At 40.5% G+C, this 20,339-nt stretch overlaps 1 protein-coding gene across 1 annotated transcript in view; it reads left to right on the plus strand.

Moving 5' to 3' along the window:
* Positions 1-20,339, plus strand: part of ipo11 (importin 11) — a 189,367-nt gene that overhangs the window by 81,171 nt on the left and 87,857 nt on the right. Inside the window, exons 17-21 of the mRNA XM_050050741.1 lie at positions 9,864-9,897; positions 10,094-10,134; positions 10,743-10,859; positions 15,793-15,906; positions 19,744-19,859. Coding sequence (XP_049906698.1) covers positions 9,864-9,897; positions 10,094-10,134; positions 10,743-10,859; positions 15,793-15,906; positions 19,744-19,859 — 422 coding nt within the window. The remainder of the gene's footprint in view (positions 1-9,863; positions 9,898-10,093; positions 10,135-10,742; positions 10,860-15,792; positions 15,907-19,743; positions 19,860-20,339) is intronic.

The following is a 20,339-nucleotide window of genomic DNA, read 5'->3' on the forward strand; positions in this document are numbered from 1 at the left end:
ACAGGAACAACGCTCTGCAATGCTTTTTTTTCCTCAGAGTGAGGATTAGAATATATGCAGTTCACATAATCCGGCCAAAATTAATATATATGAACACTTGAAGATCCACTGATTACTAAAAGTGTATGTTATATAGAAACTAGTAATGGTCAAAGTTGTTAAAGTGAAATTTAAGGTATGTTGATTGAGTCATGTCTTCAACTCATGCATTGAGTAACATTACAACTTAACGTTCCACCTTCAAAGTCGCCAGCAGTTGGACCAGTGAATTAAGTTCTCCAGCTCCTGCGAGAGGCAGCAAAACATCTTTTCATTTTATAGTTACAGTCAAGAAAACTCTCCACAGTATGAACAGTGGTTACATGAGCCTCAAAACCAGCCACAATTCAGCCCTGAGCAGAGTGACCAACTGCTATTGACCAATCAACAGACTGCAGTGTCCACAGCTCCACCTTTACCTAGGTACCCCAACAGAGGGGGGACCAAAAATGGGGACGATACGGAACGGTTCCATTGGTACCATCCACAACTTTTCACAGTGGAGAAAAAAAAGAAGTGCACCGAACTGAACTGAACTGAATGGTACTGCTTGGTGGAAAAGGGGCTTTTGGTTAAGACCCAGACACACCAAACCAACATCACCTTATACTAAAGTGGGTATGTCATGTATTGAAGTGGGTAGTCTGCGAGACTGAATGTCTCACATTTACCAACAAAAGTTACTGCTCAAGAACGTTAATGGCCATTCCCTGGCGGGGGTGTACGACATTGTAGTGGAACACAAACAACAGCGACTGGCAAACACTGCTTTACCTCAGAACACTTGGAGAATGGTTGAAACACATGTACGCAGACAAGTCAGCATGACCATCTTTGCACCCAGAATGAAATATTCCAGGTTAGGGGTAATGTTAGTGTGTAAATAACACACTCAGGACAGGGCAATTGTCTTGTCCTGCCTGATATAGTAAATTGATTGATGACTGACAAAGTAAAATGATTAGCAGGCAGCTGCAGTGAAATTAAACTTGTGTATATAGCATTATCTACATTTAGCCAGTTATGTCCATACACCCTTTACATGTCACATAGGTCCCCAGGATCTCATTTTATTTTTAGTCACATTTAAATGTAGGTAATTACATGTATTATTGGGTTTTCCATTTCACCATCATTTTATCCCCCAGTGAAGCCTCATGGATAAGGAGATAGAAAGAATTACATTTTACATTGGTGTTACATTACCATATCATATCTGCTTAACCAGTCAAGCAAAGTTATAATTTAAATATGAATATTATATAAAATATTATAGTCTTTTTTTTAATGTAGTGCCATACATTTGAATTGATTAAAGTTTTATGAGGAGAGTAATGGCTCTGAGGGTTTAAAAGGTCTTTCTTCACACAAGCTTGCTGTTACACCACTGAGCAGCTCACCAATCACGCTGTGGTTCCTGATCAATATCGGCCGGGCCAATTAGAGCCTCCGGGGCAGAATTAATTATTGATCATAAACTTTTAATGGGCTAATGGAGAAAACTACCGTCCATCAATCAGTCCAACTGGTTATCGATATTTGTTGCTATTCTGCACTCCTTATGGTTCAGATGGAAAGTGAATCATGTAGGATAACAGTTATATTTATCTCTGACATTTCAGTTTGTGTACTTCATTGAAAAAACGTTGACGTGAGACATTTATTGATTCGCTCCTGTAAGCATGCGTCCGCTGGGCCTCGTAAGCATGAAGCTGCCACGCTTTAATATTGAAAGAGTGTAAGTAATGACGAGGGTGGCAGAAATACTAATAGCCTCAATAATGTTGAAAAAACTGAAGAGTGAGTAGAGTTATAGTTTTATCAAAGTGATCATTAGACTGCTGGTGGGCCAAATGGGTTTCAGATTAGGTGCCCGTGATGAAATAAGTTAATGTCAGAAAGTTGTTTGAACTAAAAGCGGTAACTTTGATTTCCTAGAAACGGCACTTCTCAACTGTCTTATTTAATAAGGATGTGCTTTTTTGGTGGAAGAGGAAACACCAGTTCCTGACGCTGTGGCATCTTGCCTGACCTTTCATGTGCCTGTCCAGTGTTTTTCCTTATTTTTTTAAATTTCTGCTGTAAATTTCTGCACTTTTTACTAACACCATTTATTCAGTTCAGGTATGTTAAAGGTACAGACAAGGTAAAAAATGGCATGAACATTCCCTCTCAAACCCTCAATACACATTCCCACTCAACAAAAACCACCCACAAAATGCCTTTATGAACACTCCTGTACCCCCCACCCCTTATGGTGTCTATTCAAATAAACATCTCACACCTGACTACTGGAGCACTGGTTGTCGAGACACTCGGTACTTTTACCTGCAGTTTGAGACTTTTAAACTTTTAAATGCATGTAAACAGCTTAGTCCGACTGAAATTGGACTATCCGTAGCTCGACTAACACGCCCAGATAATTCGATTGAAAATCCACTTAGTTCGACTGGAGTGGGACTTGGTGTTCTGCGCATGCACCACTCTTTCTTTCGCGGGCTTTCACCCGAAAGAAGGAGTTGACGTAGCAGCAGTTTTGTGACGTCTTCCTTGAGACAACACGGCAACCAAAGGAGTCACGGTGGACTGCATTTGTAATATAATTAACACGTAAAGCATGTACGAAACATACAGAGCCATAGCAACATCCATCTCCGCCATCTTCATTCGTCGTTAGCTTCCCCTTCCAGTCAACTGGAACTAGTTCAATACGCACTATAATAAATATGACACAGCGCCGAGGCAGAGTCAGACGTACTTGGTCAGAAATTCGATTTTCTCTTCTGCATGTATACTCTGACAAGACGGGAAGTCCGACTTGACTGATGAGCTTAGCTCGACTACTGCGTGCATGTAAACGTACTGACTGAGATCATTAGGTCGGAAATCTGCGATGATGCATCTTTCCAAAGGCTGAGAGTTGAGGACTTTGCTTTGTTGATCCTTGCTGTGGATAGTTCAAGCATCACTATATCACGAAAGTACGCCAACCACTGATAAGTACTGAGGGAGTGAGGTGGAGCCAGTGTTGGACAATCATTTTCTTTGTTGCAGTAGAGCCAACAAGCCAGATTTCCCTCTGTTTTTCAAACAAGTTTAGTTCAGAGTCATCATAAAGAACAGCTGGGTCTATAGAGATTTGGTGACCAATTGTGTCAGATATCACTGTAGTCGTTCTAACCCAAAATTGCTACACTTTTTCACATTCCCAAGCCACATATAAGAAAGTTCCAATTTGTTCAGGCAGGCTTTTACATTTTTTTTAGAGGAAAGATAAGTCTGTTACAATATTTCTCTTATACCTCAGTGATATTAAACAGATTTAAAACATGTTATTAAAGATACTAATCAGATATCTCCAGGAAGATCATTTGAGAGTTTGACACCTGAATTACTACACAGTCACCTTGAGTACTTAAATTAGATTTAGGCGTCTGGCCCGACCGCCTTGAGCACAAATAGGCTTGTAGGGAGTTATGAGCTGGGTAATATAACTGTTAGACAAGCCTGTGCCTTAAATATGATTAGTGAAATTTTCAAATTAAATGTTAAGTGGATGAAATAATTGTATTATGCTCTTTTTTCCTGAGGAGTTGGCAGCATTTTGTGTTAATTGAAGTCCAGTAAGGGCTTGTTTAGGGAGGCTGATGATGAATTGCAAGTGCAGTCCAGATGTTATGTGATAAAAAACAGTTTCTACATTTGTTGTTAAATGGAAATGGTGTAATTTAGACTTTTTTCTTTATCATCAACTAATTTTACATGCTTATTTAATGCACTTTATTTTATACCAAAACACGTTTTCCGAACCTGATCAAATGGTTGTTGTATCTAAACCTGATAGCCATAGCAGTCACAACATGAAATTGTAATGTAATCGTAAAGAAAGATAAAGTTTCAACATATCTGCTTTATATGAAACCTACAAATCTAACATATTCTTGGTTTGTAGCTCAGTACAATTCCAACATTCATATTGGCGGTTGAGTTGCTGTATTTGTTGTGCTTCTGAGCAATGTTGATATCAATGATAAATACAGATCTTGGGAGCTCTGGATGTGAAACAGTGTATTGGCATCCATCAGTGACGTTCATGAGCTGAATGGTAGATCACAGATGCCAGTTGCTTGCAGCCTTCTTTTGTGCCAGTTTTTCTCTCCTCATTTCCTGCGATACATTCTCCTCTCCTCTCTAACAGCTGCATTCTCTGATTTTTACTCACAGATTCCGAGTAAAGGCTAAAAATAATCTTGGTGTCAAGTTTAACTCCTTCTGTTTTCAGACGATTTGCATTCCCAGTGGGAGGTAATGATAATTTTGAGAATTTGCTGTGATGACAGCCTTGACGACATCAAGCTGTGACGTTTCAGTCAAGTTCGTCCCATTTCTGCTCACTTTTCCTCGACTGCACGAAGGCTTTGAGGCATTCGAAATATGGATTTTATGCCCCATGATTAATCCCACTCAATCGTGTTTTTAGTTACTGTACAGTAAATCCACTACTCTGACCCATGGCTGTTTCTGGAGTTGGAGTGAACTGTAATGGGTTTTCTAAGATCAGAATTTTTCTTCCATACCCAAATTGCATCAGGTGGTTGTTCTCCCCATGCCAGACATAAATGTTCTTTTACAGTCTGTGTGTAATGATTAATTTTGTAGTTAAATTACCTGAGACCACTAAATCCCAAACACTAATCATGATTCATTTCTTTGTCTTGGAGCAAGCTTAGTATTAGATGGCTCTCTATTTCCACTTAGTGATAAACCAGCTGCATTTACAGTATGTACAGAGTATTGTTGTTTATCTGCTCTAATTCTCATTACCAGATAATACCTGTTTATTGCTTTCTCTTTTGTGTTTGTGGTTTGAGGCCACAATGAAACTTTGACCCACTCCCGGGCTGATTTAGCTGATACCATCGGTGTTAAATTTATCTAAAATCCAGGTAATAATTGTCATTTGTTCATCAGTGGAGCACTGGTTGATTCTTTTTTTTCTAAAGGAAGAGAGTGCATTTGTGTTTACATGCATGCTGTTTGGCTGAACATAAGACAGTAAATTGCAAAAGGATATATGTACCAGTTTGGGGGATCTGGTGTTGCATTTTAGGGGGATAATGTTTCAACCACCTTGGTTTATAATATGTGTAAATGAACTACAGTACACTTTACATTCCATTTATTTATTTATACAGGAAATGAATAAAAGTAGCAATAGGTGTGCTACAGTTAAAAGTGGACTGACAGTTAAAAACTGGTTTTGAGCAGGTTCATGTTCAGCAGCACAAAATCACATCACAGTACAAAATAAAGTCTAGTACTTCCTTCCATCTTACTTGTGCCCATATCTCCCTGCTCATCTCTGGGGCTGTTGCTCGAACTGCAGATTGTACATCCACATTAGGACACAAAAGCCCTGTTTCCACCAAACACTTTCAGTATGGTACCTTTGGACCCATGAGTAACCCTTCAGACATGGTACTCATGTCAACTCATGCATTGAGTAACATTACAAGTTAACGTTTCACCTTTAAAGACACCGGCAGTCGACCCAGGGAATTGAGTTATTTTTTTCTCAGACTACAGCTGCTGCAAGAGGCAGCAAAGCTTCCTTTCATTTTATAGTTATAGTCTTCTAATAAAACAGTATGAACAGTGGTTACATGAGCCTTAAAGCCAGCCACAGCTCAGCCCTGAGCAGAGTTACCGTCCTCTATTGACCAATCAACAGACTGCAGTGTTCACAGCTCCACCTTTTAGTACCAGATCTGTGTGCTAGGTACCCCAACAGAGGGGGGACCAAAAATGGGAATGGTATGGAACCGTTCCATTGGTGCCATCCACAACTTTTCACTGTGGAAATGGGGAAAAAAGCGTACCGAACTAAACTGTACCGTACCGTACCGTAATGCTCGGTGGAAACCGGGCTAAGGAGTTTAGAAGTGGATCAAGAGAGAAAGATGCCTCTCTCTTCATCTCAAACTCAGATTGAATGGTAAAACTAGGCAGTACTGATCAAATATAAACCAAGGTTCTGAAACTGTTTTGCCTATTTCACATCTAGAATGTTTTCAAAAACATATTTTAGGACACTGTTTAGCTGTTATACAAGATTATTTGTTACCAGTTGGCAGCCATATTGTTTCTGGACGGGTAAAGCATTTCGTCACCCACCAGTGGGAGCTTTTATTGGTCCGGTGTGGCACAGTGCATTCTGGTAGTTGTAGTTTTTCTTCCTCTTGAGCAAAGACAAAAGCCGCAGCTATTTTCTTCTGTCTTCTCTGGTCATATAGCACCGATTTCAAAAGTATTTGCATGTTTCTGCTGCATACACACCCCCGTTTTATGCAGAGACCATCTTTCCAGCAGTGAGATACTTCTTTAATGAGTAGTTGCCACGTTGAAGCTTTTATTTGGCCTGTTTTGATTCAGTGAGGTTGTTGAGTGTGATCTTCACTGATAACACTTTTAATCACGTTTACATTCAGCTTGAACCTCCTGTTTTTTAGAAATCCCTCAAAGACTGTTTGAGGGTGAATAATGATGTGAGGTTTTGACTGAATTATTGTCAGATGTCATGTGTGCATGCATGTGTGTGTGCGTATGTTTATTCGACCCATCCAAATATTTCATCAAGCAATCTATTATCTTCAGGCTTTGCTGTAGAATTGAAATGCAGTTTCTCTCATTAGTGTTTGAATTGCCAACAAGGCCGGTGCTGATGGCAACTGATGGGCCTTGTTCATCAGCGAACTCCTTTTGTTCCTTGTTAATGTATGCGGCATTATTAAAACATTATTCTGTATTTTATGATCTTGCAAACACAGGGGGGAAATTTGTACATCTCTAAATCCAACTGTGTGTCAGATCAACTTTAAGCAGTTTAATTTCTTGAATGCACGTTTTACAGCAGTCTTTGCCATCTTCATATTTGGACATAGGATAACTGTTATCTTATAAATGGTGGATAATTAAGCCAGTTTGTCACTTTAAATCCCTCTGATAGATTCACACTGACATACAGTAGGCTTACATTTCTCTCCGAATGAAATGGCAATTTTCTGCCATGCTGTTCTTGTTAGAGACAAGACGAAACTTTGTCTTGTTTAGACGTCATTATCAAACCCGTAGCCTGTTAAATGTTCAATCCAAAGAGTTACACAGATTTAAATATCATTATGTATGGATTATGCAAATAATTTCATGCATGTAAATGTGTTTTTAATGACTTCATTTCATGCTGTGTTCCATGGAAAAGTGTATGTGTCTTTACTTCTGGTGTGCGGCTCCTACAACTGAGTCACTACAGGGTAAATCAATGATGTTGTTAGTCATTAGTAGTTATTAGATAGATATTAGTCATAAAAAGTATTAATGTCATGATGCATTTTAAAGCTGAGATCAGTAACTTTGCTGTAATCGTCCTCTGCAACAGCGACAGGTTGTTCGCTAAAGATGTGGAAGTTGTTTTTGTTTGAGGTGTTTTTAAAAGCTCGCTGCTCAAATCGGTCTCTTTGAATTTGATAAAAATGCACCAGCTAGTGAAGTGTGATACTACTGAGCTTACGCTTTGGTTTGATGCGCAAAAATATAAGCACGGTGCCAAATAAGTAACTTTAAGAAAGCTGACTTGCCTTTGAAGTGAACTGATTGGCATTAAAAGTGTGAAAAGCAGAGTGTGTGAAAAGAGAACTTTCAACCACTTAAATGGAGAGAGTTTGTGTGTTTTTGAGAGACCAAACCACAAATATGGATCTATTAAGGATTTATGAACTGGAAAATTAAATATTTAACAAACACATTTTCTTCTTTCAAATATATAATGTCTTCCAAACTAACGTAATTATAATCCATAGTCTAATAGATGTGAAAGTCTGCATGTAGAGAAAACAAGGCTTGATGTCATTTATTTTTCGAGCAGTATTATTTACAGTAGAATGGATTGTGCTGTGCAGCTAATTGGGGAATAGTTTAAACAACAAATAGCTTTTTTTATGCCAAGTCCTTTGTTCATTACATAAAGGAACAAATGAATGAATTGATGAAAAAAAAACACTGTTAAACTACAGTTATTTATAGCTTATAAACTATAACAGAATACCCAAGAGACAGCTCTCAAACCTTTCTCTTATGTCTTTAGTCTTGTTGCAAGCAAAATAAACAAAAATAAGTGAACTTAAAACAACCATTGGATAGATCAGGTTATGGGTAACAAGACTTGGGAAATAAGGTAGTTGTGTTATGCTGGCGCCACACTTGAGGATAAATCAATAGATTTTGGGTCAGATCCCCTCCCAGCAATTGCATGGGTGTTTCTGATTAGAGGCTGGTCTGAACAGTTCATTTGTCTGGTGTTTACAGACCTAATTTTAATGTTACTGATTTGATCAGAGTCTCCCAGATTTCAAATCAGGAATATGAAATATATTTAACATTTATGACTGAAATCCTGTGGTGTGAAAGAAACATTCATACATTTTCCGTAACCGCTTATCCTGTTAGGGGTCGCGGGTGTGCTGGAGCCTGTCCCAGCTGACATTGGGCGAGAGGCGGGTTAAACCCACACATTGACACCTGCGGGCAATTTAGAGTCACCAAATCTAACCTGCATGTCTTAAGACTGTGGGAGGAAGCCGAGAACATGCAAACTCCGCTCAGTAGGGCTCCCCTACCCCAGGGTTCGAACCTGGAAACCTCTTGCTGTGAGGCGACAATGCACTGTGCCGCCTGTGAAAGAAACAGTGAAGGAATATTTAGCAGAAACCTACAAATGCCTATGGAAGCGAGGCGACAGGGAAGAATCACCAACACATTTAAGACTATTGATAACACTTTTTTTCTTAGCTGTGACTATATCAACATGTTTTTCCCTTCCACTTTTTTGTTTTTTAGTGCAAGGCAGTGCACACACAAGTGCAACAAGCTGGCAACAACAGTCCACCTTCATGTTAGTTTTGTCTGATATCACATCGGATCACATGAGTCTCTGGAATTGCCGCTGAAATCATTTAATATAAACAACAATTATGTCGTCCTGTGCCTCGACTGAATTGTCTGGTGTGCTTTCTTGAGATTAAATATAACAAATACACCTGAAGGTATTTGGAGTAAAATTGCATTACAAAGCTTTGCAAAGGCCTTCAATAGTTTGGATAGTGCTGATAAAGCCTGTCTGCCACATAAACATACACACACGCACACACACACACATACACACACTTGCCCTCATATATCCAACAATAGATGACTTCTGTACTTTAAATGCATAGTGAAATTGTTGAGAGCAAGGACCGGCTGTAATTGAGTTCCCAGTCCCTCGCCTTTTTCTTCACTCGTTTACCTTCTTTAATCTCTCCTCCATCCGACGACTTTCTCCCTGGTGGACATTTCCACCTCCATCTCTGTGACACGGCTAGATTACACTGCTAGAGTCTATAACGGTGGAGGTGCTGCCTCCTTTTTATAACAATGGACAGCCTGTACTTAGCTAACTTGCTGCAGGTGCAGCTGGGGCACACTCCTCCAGTGTTCAGTTATTAAAAGCCTTTGCTATAGTGAGAACACCTTGTGGTCTTTCTGAGGCGGCCATTAAACGAAAATGTAATTATAGTTTTCGCGTTTTGGCTGTATCGCTGCATGTGCTGCAATGTCCTGTTCGTGTATATGTGTGTCTACATTTCTTTTGCTCTATAAGTTCACCACCAACTCATTCGTCTCCTCTCTCTGCAGCTTTGAGTAACAATCCAGATACACTGATAGAAGCCTAATTTCTCAAATGCTTTTTAAATGAACTGTATTTTAATTTAATCTTGTTTTTCTTACAGGTGCGGATTGAGACAGCTACAACCCTGAAGCTCAATATCCTTTCTGTTTCTTGATTATTTTTCTGGCTGTCATTTTTACAACAGATAAATTTGATCATACTTTACTTAGTATGTTTGCAGTGCTTAACTGTATCTGATGGCACATTATTAGTCCTTAGGTATGCTGAAGCAAATGTAGATGTTGCATTCCTAACCTTAGCAGTTTGATTTCATCCTTAACTCATGACCACCTGTTGATGACTTCGAGTTCCGGACAGAGCAGTTCCTTCCAGTGAGTACATCTGTTTACTGTTTATGCTTTTGAATCAGTGATGAGTAGAATAGGAATTTCACAAAAATCAATAGGGGTGTCACGATGTTGTAGAAAATCAATTGAAATGAGTCTTTGAGTTAAGTCATTGACATCAAAAGCAGGATTGTGTGACTCTTTCCCGCCCACTTCCATGTGTTTGAAGGTAAAATAACAACACAGCGTCACTTGCAGCTGCACCTCTTCACACACCATGACCACTGCCAGAGTCAGGGATAGATAAAACATAACAATAAAACTAGAAAATGCTCCTGCTTCACTGAAGTCAATAGTGTGGCAGCATTTTGGAAAAGGGTTATTACATTTTAAAGAAATTGATTAATATTGACTCTATAGCCATTGAATGGTACGGTTCAAAATATATGGTACTTTTATCACATTTGATACATTGAAGCTTATCTCTTTTAAAAATAATTGACAATTGAATCAAATTGTGACCTTTGAATCGAAAGTCAAATTAAATCAAGGATTTGGAAAACTGACACCCCTAATAATCAATGAATAAATAATTATTTTCAGCTCCATACTTCCTCTTTTTCTAACTCTTAAATTCTTGTCTTTTTCTTTAGTACCTAGAGTCGATCTTCGGGCTGCTCTTCCAGCTATTGCAGCAGGTGACAGAGTGCGACACTAAAATGCAGGTGCTCCATGTCATCTCCTGTGTCATCGAGAGAGTGAACATCCAGGTGAGATTTAAGAAAAAAGAAGTGCTTAAAATTTAACCTTTCCTAGATTTTTTTTTAACTATCATCAGTTGCAGTTGAGCGGCATCCTGTGGGGCTTAAAAATTAAGCCAACAAAGAAGTGCATGGCCACTTGAGGCTAGTTCCAGAGGCGAGTTAGTCCCCATGGACCCCCATGTTAAAATGCCCAGCTTTCCAGCAGAAATAAACATCCTTACAGCCCAGTACAAAAAACAATTTTGCCCTCTAAAGCTGCTTAGAGTGACAGGTTGTCTGCAAAGTGTCATCTCGGGCTCTCAGTCAGATCCACCCCTCGCTCCTCCACAGCTCCAGCCTCTTGTCCAAATATGGTCACTTCTGGCTCCAAAAATCCAAGATGATGACGATCAAAATGCCAAACTCAAGTCTTCAATCCCGAACCAACTGGTGACTTCACAGTGACTATATCGAGTAATTTTATACAGTCTATGGTTGTAATTAAGAATGGCCAATATGACCTTAAAATACTATGACAATATTTCAGTATTTTTCCATATTTTTTACAATTCTGATCTTCTTATGGTATGACAAAATACTGAAAAATATTTTATTCATTTCAAGAACATAGAAATTACATCAAAATAAGACAAAAGTTACTACATAGGCTAACTTCTTACCTCTTAAAACTTAAAAGACTGAGTTGTTTTTTCCACCTGCAACTGTGCGTTCTGCCATTTGTCCTCTACTCGTCCTGCTGTAACTTGCTCAGTGTTTACCATCTAACCACTAACTGCAGTCACTCTGCTAAAGGGTCTGAAAGTCAGGGCTGTTCATTAACATTCAGGGCTGTAGTCTTTGACGCCCAGGCTGAAGGATGCCACTGATTCCCCACTGCTGGAGTCGCTCCCCTTTGTGGTACTTAACTCCGCCATGGAGCCAGTAGCAATTTGCTTTCAGTAATGTCAGCTGTTGTTCTGCATATTACTTTGACGTCATCATTACAACAAGACAGATTGTTGCCATTGTCAGAAAATGCTTCTTTTTTTTTTTTTTCATCATATTAAGAATTAGACTGGTATTATGGCACACACCCAAGTCGCAGTATGTAAAGTAAAGTTTGAGTCAAACTCTGAAGTGATGATGAAGGAGCCCTTGTGTTGGACATCTGGGGAGATATATTTTGCAGCTGCTTTGTGAAGAATAGCACTGCACAAAATGTAGTTATTGATTTGTGCTCTGCAGGGGAAACGTGAAGCTGTAAAAACATTATAACACAGAAACAAAACATCTGTCCCGCTGTACAAGCCCCAGACCACCGGGGTAGAACAACCATCTGTCCTCAAAAGATAGCTAGACATTAATGATTTTTCACATCCCAGAACACTCGCACCATCAAAGCAACCGTGAGCCCCGATTCCTGACTGTTTGTAAATCACAAGGCCTAAGGCAGCCCTTGTTCTCATGTCTGCTCTCATTTACCACAGTGGTACAGTCTCCCTCCTGCCACTGCAGTGCTTTTGTGGCCGTATGGATTTTATTTTTTTCTGAGCATCCAATAAGTCGCTCTAATCCACTTAAATGCCAACCCTTAAAAAATTGACCTTCCTCTTGACCCCCGCAGGCTCTTTTCAGATCCGTTTTAAGCACCTTCCCTTAAACGATCCCTTGACTTAAATCTTTCACAGAAATGGCTTTCATCCTTGTGAACTGTCAGTCTGGTTAAGTCTTCCCCAGTCGCTGGCCCTGGCTAAACTTCTAGAGTCAGTGGAAGTCCCATTAATATTCTCACTCCTCTCACAAGGGATTTCAAACCCACAAAGAGTGGCAGCAGCTGAGAAAACGAGGCAATGAAACCACGAGTGCAGCTCGTGTTGAAATGAACATGATGACAAATATGATGAGATTTAGCTCCTTTTTCTGCTGTCAGTCACAAAAGTCATCCCAGGCTGGTTTGTGGGGCTGTTTTTCCTCACTTTTATCTTTCTCCTCAAGGCTGTATGTCGTATTTCTTCTTTTTTTTTTTACTGTTCCATCTGCTCCCTGCCAATTCCTTATAAAGGTGTAATCGAGCAAAAAAATCCCAGTGTGGGGTCTGAAGCCGGGCCACATAGACGCTACAGGGAATACGAAGGGTTAGCACAAGTCAGCACAAGAAAATGGCAGAAAACTTTTTGAAGTCCGTAAATCAGTGCTATTCTGGGATGTCTTAGAGTTGGCTGGCTGCACAGCAACTGCACCTAAATTACACCGTGTGCCATCACATTTTCCAATTTCACACAGGGAGGAGAGTGATGACATCCACTTGGTGTCCGACCACCCAGATTTTTCAAGTGTGTAAAACAAAAGAACCTGATTTAAAAGAAAGAAAAGGGACGTTTAGGTAACATATAACTCAGGATAGAGAAAAGAATAATAGAAAAACATCCCCATTTTGTTGGAGAAATAGATTGTTATAGAGGTTGCTGAAGTATGAAGCGTGGATTCAGATAAAATGAGTTGGTATAAGATCAAATGTGGACATGGGTGTCAAGTTTTTTCTATAAAGATGATGTGTAAGGCTGGTATGTTTCAGTTTGGTCCATATAGCCTTTATACTATTTTCTTATTTGTATTTTTTGTCGTGTTTTTATCTCGTTTCATGTCACTCAATCACTTTTTTCCTTTTCTTCTCGTCTCTTGAGTCGCTGTAATGAGTGAATTTCCCCGGTGTGGGATTAATAAAGTCTATCTTATCTTATCTTCAAAATGCATACTGAAGAATCAGAACATCATTATGTTGCCTTCCACACGAGCTCGGCTGTGATTGTTGTTGCCGTAGTTGCCACAGATTCACAAACACTCACATCATGTGTCAGCCAAATTGGCTTCCATGAGCACTTTTGCAGACTGTAGAGTGGAGGCATCAAGAGATCACCTCGGTGTTTTGATTTTCACCGTTGCACTAATAAGAAGATATACTCTGTATTTTCAACATCCTGTCCAGTATTTTCTTTCCACCGCCGTTCCACTGAAGCATGTTTTGAGGCAGCTGATTTGGACTGATGAAGGCGAGATGGGGAAATGGATTGGGTCTGAATTCACTGGTGGGAAAACCAAAACATACATACATATTATTTTTCCTTATCTTTAAAGTTAGAGTAAAAGTTAGAGTTTTCTTTAAAACCCTTTCCCCACCAACATTAACATGCATATGTGGGTTTTTAAATACAAGAGAAGCTACTGAAAATAGGACTCCTTTCCCATTGTCAGTATAACTTTTTTTATTCTGGTGTGTCACGTTCGATATCACAGACGCATTAGAAAACAGGTTAGTAAACAGTAGAACGCAACATGGAGGTGACAGTGTTACAGTGGTTACTTCTTTTAATATCTGTTTCAGTCTCTCTTTCAAACTTGTTGGCGACTAGTTTGGAATGATGTTTGAGCACTGCTTGGACAGAGACGGAAGGAATTTGTGGCGGCCTGTCGTCATCGTGCCGAAAAAGGGCCGAAAATTGGCTTGTCCACTCAGGTGTCATATTTCCATCACTGTCGTTTGGAGCTAATAAATACCCGTGACTTTTGAAGATTCATTTGTCTCGGGAGTGAATGCTGATTGTAATCTTTACTTCCAAAGACAAAAGCCAGATGTCAGTGGGGGTTAGTGGGTTTGTTGTCCAGTGGGAAAGGGGCTTAAGTGTGTTCAGGTTAGGGATGCACGGTAACTGTACATTTCAGACCAGAAGCTTCCAAAGAGGCAAAGTCTGTCGCGGACGCCCAAGAAGCACGACTGTCAAAAATATTTGTGGCAGCTTTGGTCGCTCTAGTCGCTCATCACGTTAATCATTGAATGTTCGATCGTGCTTGTCAATTTAAAGGAGCCGCAAAGCAGACTACTTGCTTGAAAGCAGCGTAGTTGCTGCTTGCTGTTGTCCATTAAAAAAGCTCAGAATTGGCCTACAGAAAGTTATGTTTGGTCATTGAAAACAGAAAACGTATGTCATCTCATTTAAACCAAGCAAAGAAGACTTGCATGCTACGTCGCAACATTAGCCTGTAATTCTCTCCTCTTTTACTAACATTACACACTTTAAAACTTACCAGACCAGCCAACTACCTCCACGACGTGGTCCCAAGCCTCATTCTTTTTATTTTGGTCTCCGTAACTGAACAGCGACACATTATAATAGACTGAGTGGGCGCGAACACAAGTCATAAACTTCTCGGTATCCATTGTCGGAACAAGTGTGCTGTAGGAACCAAAGTTACATGGCTTGTTCTCGGGGACCCGCTTCATCGAAGCACATCAGTATTCCGATTGGTTGCAGCCGAACCACGTCAGAGCTCATTACCATAAAGTTAAATGAATTTTAACTCCTCTCGGACCCGTTCTGGTCGCTTTGGTCACCCAAGACGCGCGGCTGATGACCAGGTCGCCCAAGTCGCTGGGTTCTCATTGAAAATGAATGACTTCCGCCGCTTTGGAAGCTCTGGTCGCTTTTGGTGTGTACGTACAGTAATATTGGCACGTCATTGGTATCGGCCAAAAATGGTTTTAAAATGAACTATCAGGATCGGCCAACGTGCTTTTTCTTATTTTACCCAATGAATGAATATTACATACACTGAAAAGTATTGTTTTTAATTCCTCTGTCTGCCGGTGGGCCATCACAAGAAGAGTATGCATGCATAATATGATGTTTATTCCACTACAGACTAGACTTGATCACTAAAATTTGGTGGGGAAAAATGTGGATCTATCGATATCGGTATTGGCTATCGGTCAGATGAGTCGTTACTTATCGGATATCGGCAAAAAATCCACTATCATGCATCCCTGGTTTAGGTATCTGATGGATATACAAACTACTTTGCTGAGACAGTAAATGAACACCATTGTCTGCTTTTGTTGAAGATGTTGGTTGAATGTCACACTCTAATGTTTCTGTTTCTTATTTTTCTGCTCCCTCTGCTTTAGATCCGGCCATATGTCGGCTGTCTGGTTCAGTACCTGCCCCTGCTCTGGAAGCAGTCTGAAGAACACAACATGCTTCGATGTGCCATACTTACCACACTCATCCACCTGGTGCAGGTATGGTGCCTCCCCGTCTTCCAGTGTTTCCAATCATTTTAAAAAAGGCACACGTGTACTCAGCAATCATGCACTGAGACCTCTTTGTCAGCCAAGCACATTTGTATTATGTTTTATGCACCACCTGCAGGCAAGGAGCGCTACAGCTGCAGTTTTTCCTCATATTTAACAGCTGTTTTCTTCTGTGTGTGAGCGTGTATTTCACACTTACCACCTCTGCCACCTTTTGGCTAAAATAAAAATAATGGAACGAATTATTGTGTCACAATAAACTCCAGGAAATGTCAGCGACCAAAATAGAAATGCCATTCAGGTAGTGGCTGTGAGACACCAGACATGTTGATGAGAAGGGAAATAAATGAAAACTTAATTTACAAGTGTGTCATCTGTGAAGGGGGCACAATGTCAGGCTGCACACAACGGCAACCCAAGCCTAGATGTTTGTTTGTTCCAGTCTTTTCATACAGTTGCTGTCAGTTAGAAATTTACTGCTGCCTTGCCAATCTCACTACTCGCATGATTTTGATTCACAGCACACATTTGGCTGGCTCACCTTGGCTTTGCCGCGAGCCAGCTCTCATCTCTCCCAGGATCACAAGAAAGTAGCCCATTAACAAAACTATTAGATTAAATAAAACCGTAACAAAAAGCTTTTGCAGGGAATAAAACTGAGCTTTAACTTAACTAATGGTTCCGTGGGTTAGATAGGTTGAAGTACATTATGTTTATCGTTTATTGTGAGTGTGACAGGTGCTAGTGTTCAGACAATCTGGCAGTAATTGAGGTTTTACTTGTCTGCCCACATGTTGCTGAGGCTGATTTCCAAAATGTCTGTTCTGTAGACCTGAGTGAGACGCATTTCCCCAAACGGTTGGGTTACTGTGACACCAATTTTTATTTTTATGTGTTATTTTTTTTTTACCTTGCCCTCACCTGCCAGGATTTGTTTACACTAGCTGGGTAAGACAACTCGGAGAGAAGCTGTGTCTGTTTCTCCGGCTTTGCTTTTCATCGATTTACATGCTCTCACAGTTACATATGGTTCAAGCTTGTTTTCTTTGCTTTTTAGCAAGGTGTAAGGTGCAATGCGAAGATTCAGTTGTGTTTGTGAGCCAATGTGTACAATATTTTTTGTTATCATTCCCCTCAGTATCAGTCAGGTTTATCACAAACTGAAGTTAAGAGCAAAATAGCCTGAGACAGAAGCTCCATTCCCCAAAGCATTAAAGCAGCGTGTCTCAGCCTGAAGAAAGATTTGGACCCCCATGAGGCGGCCGCTGCATTACTTCACAGTGGGAGATGAAACGCTCCGTGATAGAGACACACTCCCTTTGAAAGAGTAATACAAGTACACATCTGGCAAACTGTGGGAGGCACTGAAAGTCCACAGTTGAAGGGACATGAATTAGCAAATCGTGGAACCACATACTGATGTAGATTTTATTATACATCCAATATATAGCGCTGACATTAAAACAAATGTATGGTTGAAGTTCTGGAGTTCATCTTGGTTCAAAAAAGCACAAAGAAAGTTATCTCAAATTGGTTAAGAAATTAAGAGGCACTGTTTGTTCTACACAAAGTGACAGGAGAAAAAAAATGATTCAGCACAGTATTGCGATATTTTGCGTGGCAATATTGTTTTGATTGACGCCAAGTATTGATTTTTTTTACATTATATAAATTATTAAATTGCAAATACGATGAAACTTTTGGTAGCCTGCAAAAAACTATTTCTTTTTCAGTCTGCCAGATACATTTTGCTTCAGTAAAGTAATTGAAGTGAGATGAACAAACATTATCCTGTTGGGGGTCGCGGGGGGCTGGAGCCTATCCCAGCTGACATTGGGCGAGAGGCGGGGTACACCCTGGACAGGTCACCAGACTATCACAGGACTGACACTCTCATTCACACCTACGTACAATTTAGACTCACCAATTAACCTGCATGTCTTTGGACTCTGGGAGGAAGCCGGAGTACCCAGAGAAACCTCTGCACCACCGTGCCGCCATAGATGAACAAACAGATTTTGACAAAGTTCTCAATCATAGACTGTCATGGGATCACTCTGCGTTCACTGTCGGAATTCAGAGGTTTTTCTGGGTTCCTGAACGCCGCATAGGCAGAATTCTATGTCTCCCTCAGCAGCAGTTTGTTGAGTTTGAGTCACGGGGTGGAGAACTGATCGGCTAGCAGATCGATTTGTGATCAAATTGGTCAGAGCTGATCAGATTTATGGATTAGAAGAGCAGCTGCTGCAGAGATGAGTTAAAGCAAACTCTGTTGCTGCCATTACACAGGTCCAGCATTGGACTGTGGGCACGATTTTCCATGGGAACGCAGCCGGTTTCATCTAAAGTAGGTTAGAAAACTATAGACTACACTATAATAAGAGTGCTGTTAATGAACGATTTCATTCTTGGCGCTCTCTTCCTCCGTCTGTGCCAGTGTGTGCTCTGCTGAGAGAGAGTGTTGCTATGGATAACCGTAACGGTAGCCTAAATATATATATATTACAACAGCACTCTGAATGAACGGTCCAGCTTCAAAAATAGAAAATCAATATGTGGCGGCAAATGCTGATACTGTGGTGGTGCGCCGCAAATACATAAATGCGTGGGAAACCCTGCATTTAAGTGATCATATAGAGTGTCTTTTTAACATACCTGTTAAATGTAGAGACGTTAAAGCAAAGACATTATGGCAGTTAAATGCGACTTAATATCCGTACCTTCTGTTCATCTGCTGTTTTTCAAGCTATTTTGCTGAATGACGCTTGAGATAATCTGTTTAAACAGTGCAGGGAATACTGGATGTAGCTAAATGGATGAAGACTTTGTGCTTGCATTAATTAAATTCACCAACAGGGCTGGAGCTCACTGACATGCATCAGAGAGGGAGCAGCTGTATAGGCAGAGATGAAAGATGTGCACTGTTTAACAGTTTCTATGCCTACATGGAGAAATATACTGTACATCCAAGTACTGTATGATCCTAGAGTATTACTGAGAGACTTCTAATAATCAGATAGGGCTGAGTCGATAATAAGGTGTGGTGGAGATGAAGAGACAGATTATGAACAGTATGGCTTCAGCCTCACTGTAAGAAACCAGTGTCGAGATTGTTTGGTGTCCAAGTGTCCAACTGTGTTCTCAGTGGCACTGTCCTTGACCGCTGTCCTCTGTGAGCTAAAAGCCATGTGGTGCTGTAGAGGTCAAGATGACATTGCACTGCTGCTCTTTCCCCATCCTCATCTTACATTATAGCTACATACTTAAAACTTGTATGTTCATGTGGAACAAATGGGTTTTTCGCATTACACTTTAAAGAGCAGTTCTGACCAAAGGAAAATTCCATCATCTCCTTCTCACTCCCATGTCACCTGAAAAGTCATTAAAATGTGCATGACCACTGAGCTGACCTTGAATTAGAATCAACCAATTGAAGTAAATGGGTTCATGCTGTTTTAAAAGAGCCATAAACTGGACATAAAGATCCCCTAACAACTCATGCACCGTAAGGCGTGTATATTGCAGCGAAACGAAAGTGGGAACAGTGTGCCTTCACTGCTTGATACAACTTACATGTAAGAAGAAGTGGTGTAGCATGGGCACAGTGTGCTCTGACAAGGTGTATATTGCTGGGAAGGGGTGAGTCAGAGCAGCGGTATGTTGAACCTTTCTATAAGTCTGTCGCTCTCCTCTCTGCTCAGATGGTCTACAAGGAACATCCATTAAGCTAAAGCACATAAAGTACAGTGCTTGAAGCCCTCTGTCTGCATTCTTTGTCAGGTGTTCCTAATTTGGCATCGACTTCCTGTATCTGTGTTTTCACAGGGCCTGGGGGCAGAGTGTAAGAACCTCTACCCTTTCCTTCTTCCTGTCATCCAGCTGAGCACCGACGTTTCCCAGCCGCCACATGTGTATTTGCTGGAGGACGGACTGGAGCTTTGGTACGGACACACACATCCCACATGCAGATACACTATGCATTTTAAGTCCCAGTGGTCTCACTCGCACGACTGACTGCATTCACGCACACACGACACGTTCATACTATGACTGTAGTTGTCTGGTTTCCCTTTTTCGTCTGTCGCTAAATTCACTCAAGCCCTTTTGTCACATTAGTCACCAGCCTAGTTTACTGATTCACATTTTGTACATATATGGGAACCAAATCCAAACACTTTGTCGATAAATAGTTATAAATGGGCTCGCCGTGACATCTTGTTATCGCTCACATTTTCACGGAGAACCACTCTAGATGGGCGACGAAGCTGTCGATAATTCAAGTGCATCACAATCATGTTATTGTTTCGGGCACGTGCCGTTTTTTTAAGCTATCTCAAGAATCTGCTGCGAGACAGTACGCTCACTTTGTAAAGTTTGGTTCAGTAGAAGAGAATTTGCAGGGTTACCTTTTTATTCCTCTC

This window comes from Epinephelus moara, chromosome 8 (assembly GCF_006386435.1).
Source record: "Epinephelus moara isolate mb chromosome 8, YSFRI_EMoa_1.0, whole genome shotgun sequence".
Lineage (NCBI taxonomy): Eukaryota > Metazoa > Chordata > Actinopteri > Perciformes > Serranidae > Epinephelus > Epinephelus moara.